Here is a 9,981-nt window from a genome sequence, read left to right as displayed (position 1 = left end):
GTAAGTTGGACCTTATTAAGGTCAAGCATGTATCTACTCCTCTAATCTTGAAGACTTTATTGTCTACTAATGATGGTGAGGTCCTTGCTTCTCCACCATTGTATTTGTAAATGGTTAGTGCTCTATAATATATGTCTTTGACCAAACTAGATATTAGTTTTCGCTGTAAACTTGTTTAGTTAATTCATATATCAACCAAGATTACTTTATCTTTAAGTTGTCAAATGTATATATCGATACTTAGCTAGCACCTCCACCCATTGATTGCTCATTGGACAATGTTCACCCACTTCATTGATTGCTTATGCAAATGCAAACTTGGCTAGATGCTTTGATACTCTACAGTCCATATCCCGATTTTGTGTTTTTATATACACCAATCTTGTTGCATGGAGTGCCAAGAAGCAACCCATCATGGCCCATTTTTGGTATCGAGATAGAGTATTGTGCTCTCGCTAAATCTATTAGTGAGATTATTTGGATTCATCATTTACTTTTGAGTTTGCAGTTCCCTTTTGTAATTCTCCCACTGTTTATCATGACGGCATCTCTACTATCTATTTTGTTATCAACCCCATGTTTCATACTTGCACCAAACACATTGAGTTGGATTATCACTTTGTTTGAGAAAGAGTTGCTTCTAGAGATCTACGTGTTCACTATGTGCTTATAACAAATCAATTGGTACATATCTTTACCAAGGGACTGCGTTACATGTTATTGAGATCTAACCTTTCAGTTGTCACGCCTACTTTAAATTGAGAGAGCATTAATGTGTAATTTATATTTATCATGGGGTATTTTTGTAATTATATTTCTATTTGCACCCTTGTTGTAATTCGTCACTTCGAAAATGCATATTATACAATCTTAATTGAATTTGAGCCACCATAAACACTTTGTCTTTATTTTCTCTCTAACTCTAAACATCGACAATTGAACTCAAACAAAAACACAAACGACCATTACTGTTCAAGCAAGCAAGCGAAGCAGCTCATTCAACATGGCTCTTTTACTGATTTCTATTCCCTCCCAAGTCCCAATATTGAAATTCAGTTATCCCCAATTTCTAATTGCGATTAAATTAAATCCCATTCATCCCCCACCTAATTAATCATTTTTCTGGAGGGAAGGAAAAGGGAGGAGGAGAAAATCCAAAGTCCAATGGCCGTTGTCAAGAACCGTCCTGTAGCGAGGGTTTAAGGGGCGACCAAAATCTCCACGACCCCCCAGATTCCCACAAACCTCTCCTGATTTTCTCTCCCTCTCCCTCAAATTTCTCCTCCTCTTTTCCGGGTCTGGTTCGGTTTTCCCGGAAAATTTCCGGGCCGGGCGGGCGGGGAGGGAGAAAGTCCGGACCTTTCGCACCAGATCCGGCGGTCCGGACGGCGATGGCGGCCGACGTGCTGATGTGCGGCGGCGGGAACGCGGAGCTGACCCCCGAGGAGGAGCGGGTTCTGATCAGGGACATCGCATTGGCGTCCGAGTCCAACACCAAGGACGGCGATACTTTCTATCTCCTCACCCAGAGGTGCGGCGGCGGTCGAGTTTTGAATTCCTTTGCTGCTGTGTGTTTGCTGTGTGCTTTCTGCTGGAATCAGCGCCGTTTGGTGGGGGGAATTTTTTTTTTGGGGGAAATTAGATGGCTTTAGTAGTTCTGCTGGATTAGGCTTGGAATGGTTGTGACATTTCGATAAATCTCGTGCCCGTGTTTGCGAGATGTCGATTCCGATATGCGCCTGAACTAGCATGTGCTGAAATTTCGACCTGTTCGTGGTTTTGGATTAGGGCTGTAGGTTCTGCAGCTGGGGCCATAAGAAAGCAGGCGAATAGCGTTGCTGGCTGGATGGTGGTCTTTTTTTTTTCCTTTGTGCAAGTGGCCGGGTGATTCTTGCGAAGGAAACATGAGATAGTTGAATTCAGTCACCTGACTCCTGAATAATGTTATTACCCACCATCTATAGAGCACGAGTTTCTGAGTTTGCTGATCTAGACAATTCCACTCTGAATAGTGTCTTATTGCTGAAGTTGATCCGCTAAATTGGAAGTTGACTGGGGCCTGCATTCGTGGCTTTTTCTCTGTCTGAATATGTAATCGCATGTTGGTTTATGCACTCTTTAGTGTATCTCACGGCTGAGGTGTATCTGATTAGGAAGTTTGTGTCTGTTTGTGTTAAATATTGGTGCATTGGGCATCTTTCAAACGTGATTTAATCCTTGTAATAGATGGTGGCAGCATTGGATCGAGTATGTCAACCAAGACCAGTCAAATAACATGAATGATGGACCATCCTTGTCAGAAAATTGCGATTCAGCTGGCTCAACTGCTCTTAAAAGGCCCAGTGTCATTGATAATTCCAATTTGATATATGATTCTGCTTCAGAAGAATCAAGTGCAGGATTTGAGATTCATGATACTCTCTTAGAAGGTCGTGATTATGTTCTACTTCCATATGAAGTTTGGAATCAGCTGTATGTTTGGTGAGTTATTTCCTCTTTGCACTTTGTAATGTTATTTGGATGCACTTTCCTGTTAACTGCGAAAGTTTTCTGCTCAAGGTTTTGTTTGCATTTTTATGGAAACTCCTTTTGATAGATTTACTTGGGCGTAGCATACACGATGATTATTGTATGCTTCCTCCTGACCCATTGGGAAAGGAATATAGATATAGAGGACAAAAGCAAATGTTGAAATTCGTCATATATTTGTTAAGTGTGTGGCTTATTTGGCTTCCATGAGGGGTGGGAATAAGGTGCTTAGGCTTTGATAACGATACATTTTGAGGACAGGAATTCGTTGTTTAAGTTTTCTGATAATTTCTGATTTTATTAAGTGCCTCCTTAGTGAGCTTTCACACATTAGAAGTCATATCTGCAATCATCTTTAAACATTAGGCTATAGATATCTCTTGCGAATGTCTCTGTAATGTGTATCTAGTATTTTTCTCCCCTATTTGGAAGAACAAGTCATAAAATTGTTTTATATGCTGTAGTCTAATTTGCAAGAATTGGACTTGAACCTTGATGACAATTTCTGTTGGTATCAGGTATGGTGGTGGCCCCACCCTGCCTCGGAAGGTTATTAGCTCTGGTCTCTCTCAGACTGAGTTGACTGTAGAGGTGTATCCTTTACGGCTGCACCTTCTTCTGATGTCGAAGGGAGACCGCACTACCTTAAGAATAAGTAAGAAGGTATCATATGAACTCCTTGATTTAGTGTCCTTTGCACGTCTAATGGAAAGGAAGCATTAATTTCTTCTTGCATGTTTGCATTTGAGATTCTTCTCTCCTGTTAATCTGAAACCTGAATATATGACACAGGAAACTGTTGGAGATCTTCACAGAAGAGCCTGTGAGATTTTTGATCTTAACTCGGAACAAGTAAAGACTTCATGTATCTCTGCTACTTCTTTCATTTCCATCTAATTGCCCAAATTATTTTCTGGTTCAGTTCTTCCTTGAGTTCATTGTGATTGGAATTTTTGTATGTTCCAGGTTTGCATTTGGGACTATTATGGTCATCGGAAGCATGCATTGATGAATGACATGAATAGAACTCTTGATGATGCGAACGTTCAGATGGATCAAGATGTGGGTTCCAATATTCTGGCATGCTTTTCCTTCTTTTACAATCTGGTTGCTCTTCGAATAGATTATCTTTTTAGTGAGTTGTGAGAGGAGATAAATGTCAGGGGAGGAACTTTTGAGGGTGTCTGGGATTGTTTTGGCATATATTGCATGCCATCGGTTGCTTTTTCTTTTTCTTCCCCTTATTTTCTGCTGTGTTGTAGTCTGGGACAGAAACGTATGGGTTTGGATAAATGATCCCATGTATTACTGTGGTTTTCAATGCTTATGAATGCTCCATGAGTCTCTGAAACATATGAAACTTTGAGTTCTGGAAAGTAAAAGTATTGCGAGATCGTGAGGTATCTGCTATATTTAGGTGTCCCAATCTGCTGCTCTTCAAATAGATTGAGGACAAAACAGAAACTTTTATTGATTTGTATGCTTGGTATTTTAATGGTAAAGTAATTCTCGGGCTAAGTCTGGTAAATAAGAATGGCATCCACTGTTAGCTAGGTTGTTGATTTAGGATGTCCACCTTGTAGTGATTTAGTTTTCTATTCTGTAAGTTGGTTTGATATTGTTGCAATATAATTTGCTGGTAACATCGCAGTAGATGGGTATTTTTTGGTCTCTTTTTCTGTCGCTGTCAAAAAATTTGAAGGCAACTGAATCTGATGGCATTATCTTTGAAGAGGATAGCCTGTATGTAAGTTTTCAGAAGTTGGATTTATCCTGTACTTATTATGTTCATTCCTGAATCTTAACGGTTTGACAGGAATAAGAATGCTTAACTTGATGATTTCTGCATCTACTGGATTCATTGTTCAAATATGTGGATGTACTGCAAGCCTGTGACTGCAGAAACGGTCTTTTGAGAAGACTAAGATTATTATGCTACATTAATCACTCACATGGGGCCAGTTGGGTTCTCAAGAGAGATTAGCTTTGAGTATCAATGACTGCCACCATAACAAGCCTGGGGGAATATTTGTATTTCTTCTTGTGCTTTGACTTGTTGTGGATAAAGGGAGTGGCTTATCATCATCAAATGCATAAGGAAAACAAGAGGAAGGCTAGGCCATAAAAGGAAACTAGGATCTACACCATCAAGCGAACTGCTGCAATGTGGAAGGACAGCATTGATGTTAAAAAAACCAATGTGGTAGCTTATGCAAAGGAGCAGAAATTTTTATTGAGTTTAAGTTGTAGACTCAAGTTCTCATGGATAATGCCTTTTCAGTCATGTAATGTTGGAGGAAGTTAGATTGAAGGATAGTGGGGATATTTAGGGTGCAGTGCACTTATGATAAGTTAGATGCTTTTTTCCTTGGGCTGTTCCTATTGAAGAAGTAGAAGTATTGCTGTAGAGTGGATAAAGATCTTGGTTGATGCTTAACAAAATGGTTATTGGTGAGGGAGGATGAGGTTTAAATAAATCTGTTGCTTTTAGTGGATTGATCAGTTGGACAAGATACTGCTACTGCTGTCTGTGCTAATAAGGACTGACTGTCTTCATCTGTGCTTGTCTGTCGCTTGGCACTTTCTGCCGTTTATATATCTTTGTTCTTTCCGTTGAAGAATATCTGTAGAGTGGAGAAGGATTATTAAGTTATAGCTACGCCAAAAAGAAGTGTTCATCTGTGAAAGCATTTATACTTGAAGCTATTTTACTGTCAGGATTCTTAACGGATTATGCTCTTTATCTATGCTTACTTGTTGTGTGACACTTGTTGTCAGTCAGTCACTACTGTTTATTTCAAAAACAAGGAGCAAAAAAGAAGTTGCAATTACTTTTACAATGAGCTCTCTTAAGTTATCATTGGTTCTATTAGCTCAAACTTTTCTTGTGCTTTAACAATTTCCTTTAATCTTTTTCATGGGTAACAATTTCCTTTTATTGCATTTAACAGATTCTGGTGGAGATCATCAACACTACAAATGGTTCTGTTTTGGGTGGGAGCATGATTCAGGGGAATGGATTTCTGGGCAAGGAAAATGCTTTTGCTGCTGCTGAGCCACCGAAGTTAAACCCATCAACTGTGGGAAATCTCTCTGCCAGCAGAGCATCATCTAGAAGCTTTAGTGCAGACCTGGCACAAAGTCAGAGCCTGACTCCTGGAGTGAGGGAGTTGGAAAACACGGCTAGTGTCAGTGGGGTGAGCACAAGGGGTTCATCTGGAGGTTTGACTGGATTGATTAATCTTGGGAACACTTGCTTCATGAATAGTGCAATACAATGCCTCGTTCACACACCTGAGTTTGCGAAATACTTTCGGGAAGATTATCATCAAGAGATTAACTGGCAGAATCCTCTCGGCATGGTTGTAAGTCCTTGGTCATTGAAACATGTGAACTCACTTTGCACTGTGGTCTCGTGAAATATGTAATGTAAGATAATCATGGTTTGTAGTGAATGGGCTCTAATAAATTTGCTAGATCGCTGATCTAACTGATACTGATTTCTGGGCAGGGCGAATTAGCTCTAGCATTTGGTGAGTTGTTGCGGAAGCTATGGGCACCTGGACGGACACCAATTGCGCCGCGTCCGTTCAAAACAAAGCTTGCTCGCTTTGCTCCCCAATTCAGTGGATACAATCAGCATGATTCTCAAGTTAGTAATGAGAACCACAGTGATCCCTATTTGATGTTTTAGAGACTTGTTTGGTTGACAGTGTTAATTGACTTGTAGGAGCTATTGGCTTTTCTGCTTGATGGTCTTCATGAAGATCTAAATCGTGTCAAGCATAAGCCATACATCAAATCCAGAGATGCAGATGGTCGACCTGATGAAGAAGTTGCTGATGAATACTGGGCAAATCACATTGCTCGCAATGATTCAATAATTGTTGATGTTTGTCAAGTGAGTAATTCTGTATGCCTTAGCCCCTGACCTACATCAAATCCAATGCTTTTCTTTTTTTTTTGTTTTGGGGGTGTTTATTTCTCCTTTGTGTTGTTTTTTGTATATCACTCACTCACCTGCAAAAAGCATGACATTGGCATATGTGGTAAACTTTTGGGGGTATCCTTCAAAATTTTACGGCCTGTTGTTGAAGAGATTTAATTGATCCTGAACCAATATTTGGATTGTTTACAAATATACAGGGACAGTACAAGTCGACTTTGGTTTGCCCGGTATGCAATAAGATCTCTGTCACTTTTGATCCATTCATGTATCTATCTTTGCCTCTCCAATCCACGACCACTAGGACTATGACTGTGACAGTTTTTTCCTGTGATGGAACTGCGTTGCCATCTTCATATACTGTGACAGTGCCAAAGCAAGGACGTTGTAGGGACTTAATCCAAGCACTTAGCGTTGCTTGTTCCTTGCAACATACTGAGAAGCTTTTGCTTGCTGAGGTTTGTACATTAATATTCGGTGTCTTGTCAAGTTATTGATGTCTGTAGTGAATTTACTGAAATGTGGCTTTCACAGGTAAGGAACCATCAGATTCAACGAATGATGGATGACGCATTAATATTGTTGTCCACCATTAAGGATGATGATCACCTTGCTGCCTACAAGGTCTCAAAGTTTGAGAAAAATGTGATTTATCTTCAGTTGGTGCACCGTCGTCGAGGACAGTACGTACTATATCTATCCTATGATTGCTTGCCTCAATTCTTAATGCTTTATAAAAATGTGATCAATCTACTTTTATTTCTACATTGATATCACTTACAATGCGTTTGTTTGATGGTTGCTTGAATTTGGAGTTCTCTCTCATATTCTTCATCAGCATTCCTCTTAGCATTATGCAGAAGATATTGGAAATGGAATCTTTCCTCTATTTTGTCTCTCTTTATCTGTTTGTGACAGAGTAGAAAGGTAAAAACTATGTTGTGATATATCCAGGTAGTTCTTGATTACTTATTTTATTTGCTCCTGACTCAGGGGTGTTATTGATGTCCATAATGCATTGGAATGGAAACCATGTGGAACTCCTCTTGTTTCAGTCATCTCTTCCAATGATGGGATTAAAAGAGCAGAGATCCAAACAACCGTTCAAAGAATGCTATCTCCTATGACTAAAAAGAAGGCTGGACAAGGTAGTACTGCATCAGATCGATGCTCTGAGACTAATGCTGGCAATGCACAGACAGACTCCTCTATAATGAGCAAGGATGGTAGTAGCCCAAAACTCGATATGTCATCATCATTACCTCTTCAATGGGTTGACGATAACAATAAATGCATCGATCTATTTGCCAGAGATGAAAAAGTTATTAGACTTCCCTCATCATCTAGTATGTTAGTTGCCATTAACTGGTCAGATGAACTCTTGAAGAAGTATGACATACAGTGCCTTGAGAACTTGCCAGAGGTGTTTAATGGCCCCGTGACCAAAAAGGCCAGGAGTGAACCTCTTTCCCTGTATACTTGCCTGGAAGCGTTCTTGAGAGAAGAACCATTGGTGCCTGAAGATATGTGGTATTCTCTCTCTCCCCCCACTGCCTTGCTTGTGCACATGCAATGAGTACTATGCTGAAAATGCTTTTATTTAGGTCTTGATGAAAAAGTAAAGTAGTGTATAATCAAAGATGTTGGTTTATCTAGTTACTCTCTGGAAATTAGTTGGCACAAAACTTTGTATTATCTTTAGGTGCTCTAGGATGAACATTTGTACCTAACTAAGGAATGGCTGATTAGATTTTTTTTTTTTTTGGGGGGGGGGCGCTTAATCGGAAGGTGCTGGTCCTATGTATTTGTTGATAGTGAGACTTGAATCTAAGCTCATTGCTTTAGCCATGGTGGCAACTATGAACTAGCCCTCCCTTAGCTAGGAGTTCTTCAAAGCCTGTAACTGGCTTATTCAATTGAGGTCCATTGTTGAAGTTAATTGCCGCATCATTCTCAATCTGTTAGGTACTGTCCCCAGTGCAAAGATCAACGACAAGCAAGTAAAAAGCTTGATTTATGGAGGCTTCCAGAAGTGTTAGTTATCCATTTAAAGAGATTCTCATATAGTCGGTCAATGAAGCACAAGCTAGAAACCTTCGTCAACTTTCCCATCCACGACTTTGATCTCACAAACTATGTTGCCAACAAAAACAACTCAGACGCCAGCTCTATGAACTTTATGCTTTGACCAACCATTATGGAGGCATGGGAAGTGGACACTACACTGCACATATCAAGGTAAGCAGCTGTATAATACAACTTAGTATTTTCTTGTTGTATATTATATTCATCTTCCAGATTCTTTTACAAATTACCAATGGCTTGGCTCGCTCACATCTCATTGATGACATGCAGCTTCTAGATGAAAATAGGTGGTACAATTTCGATGACAGCCATATATCTCCCATTAATGAAGATGATGTTAAGTCAGCTGCGGCATATGTTCTCTTTTATCGGAGAGTCAAAATTGGGGATTCCTCGGTTAGCAATGGGACGAGATCTGGTGCCCACTACCATGAACCTTGATCTCCAGTGTAGATTCAAGGATAATTTGTTCATTTAAGATCTGCAGTCAATTGTATGCTATTGCTCTCACCGTTTGTTGGCCAGGTCCTAGGGCGTATTCAGGGGGATCAATCCAGTGAGCGAGGGATTTTGGGATGATAGTCATTGATGAGACACTTGTTAATTTAACAGGCTTAGAATATTTCTTCTTTGTATAATATCTTCTCAATACACCACCTAAACGGGAGAGCAAGGCTTTTGTAGCGCCACACCATGTAATTCAAGAAAGAAGAGTTAAGATCAAAATGAAGATTCACATCCTAAATTCTTAGTTTGTTGTCTTTGTACTTCTGTGACCAAGAACTGTATGTAGATTATGCCCGCTGTTTGACCCTATGGCATTTTTGCACGGTGGGGTTGTGAAATCCACGAGAAGCGACTGCACATATTGTATGTTCTAACCTTGTTAGGGTCATTGCCGTTTAGCTAATTAGGTCATGGATGTCGAGGTTGCGCAAGTGGTACTTTTTGATGGATTTTTTGAAGCCGTGGTCAACTCCATTTGGTAGAACAACTCTTGACGAACTGGAGGGGTATAGGAGGCTTTGCCCGGAGGAAATGGGTCGATAACTCTACGTAATTCTCAATTAAGCATTGCTTAATCTATATTTTACTCAACTCTGTTGAACATTCAAAATTAAAATTTGGGTTTCCACAAGCTTTCCATCCCTCCCATTGCATAAGAACAGCATAGTGTACACCAAATTGTTGTTGCGACGGGCTCGTAACGTCTCTATCTCTTCTAGGATTCGCTTCTCTACATTGGGGTGCGACGATAGTAGCCAGGAGAACCAAGTGAGCACAGTAGAAGTTGTCTCCTTTCCCGCGAGTTCGGTGCTGAAGGAGACGAGTGTTGCCTTGGTCCAGTTAATCGAGATAGCATATCTTTGTTTGTCCCTCTTTCCTCTGCCAATCTCGACCGGATGATGTTTTCCATGTAT

The 9,981-nt window shown here is 40.2% G+C and overlaps 1 protein-coding gene across 1 annotated transcript; it reads left to right on the top strand.

The window, feature by feature from the left end:
• Window positions 1-1,079: 1,079 nt before the first annotated feature.
• On the top strand, window positions 1,080-9,312 carry LOC104414258 (ubiquitin carboxyl-terminal hydrolase 5). Its single transcript, XM_039314585.1, is given in 14 exon segments — window positions 1,080-1,531; window positions 2,227-2,481; window positions 3,048-3,192; window positions 3,322-3,381; window positions 3,496-3,591; window positions 5,481-5,894; window positions 6,041-6,181; window positions 6,260-6,430; window positions 6,676-6,933; window positions 7,010-7,158; window positions 7,469-8,005; window positions 8,441-8,634; window positions 8,637-8,713; window positions 8,831-9,312. Coding segments are annotated over 14 exon segments (2,808 nt in total). The 5' UTR covers window positions 1,080-1,391; the 3' UTR covers window positions 9,002-9,312.
• The last annotated feature ends 669 nt before the right edge of the window (window positions 9,313-9,981 follow it).

The sequence above is a fragment of the Eucalyptus grandis genome, chromosome 1, assembly GCF_016545825.1.
Source record: "Eucalyptus grandis isolate ANBG69807.140 chromosome 1, ASM1654582v1, whole genome shotgun sequence".
Lineage (NCBI taxonomy): Eukaryota > Viridiplantae > Streptophyta > Magnoliopsida > Myrtales > Myrtaceae > Eucalyptus > Eucalyptus grandis.
Note: the sequence above shows the minus strand (reverse complement) of the source record. Positions and strands in the feature narration are given on the sequence as shown.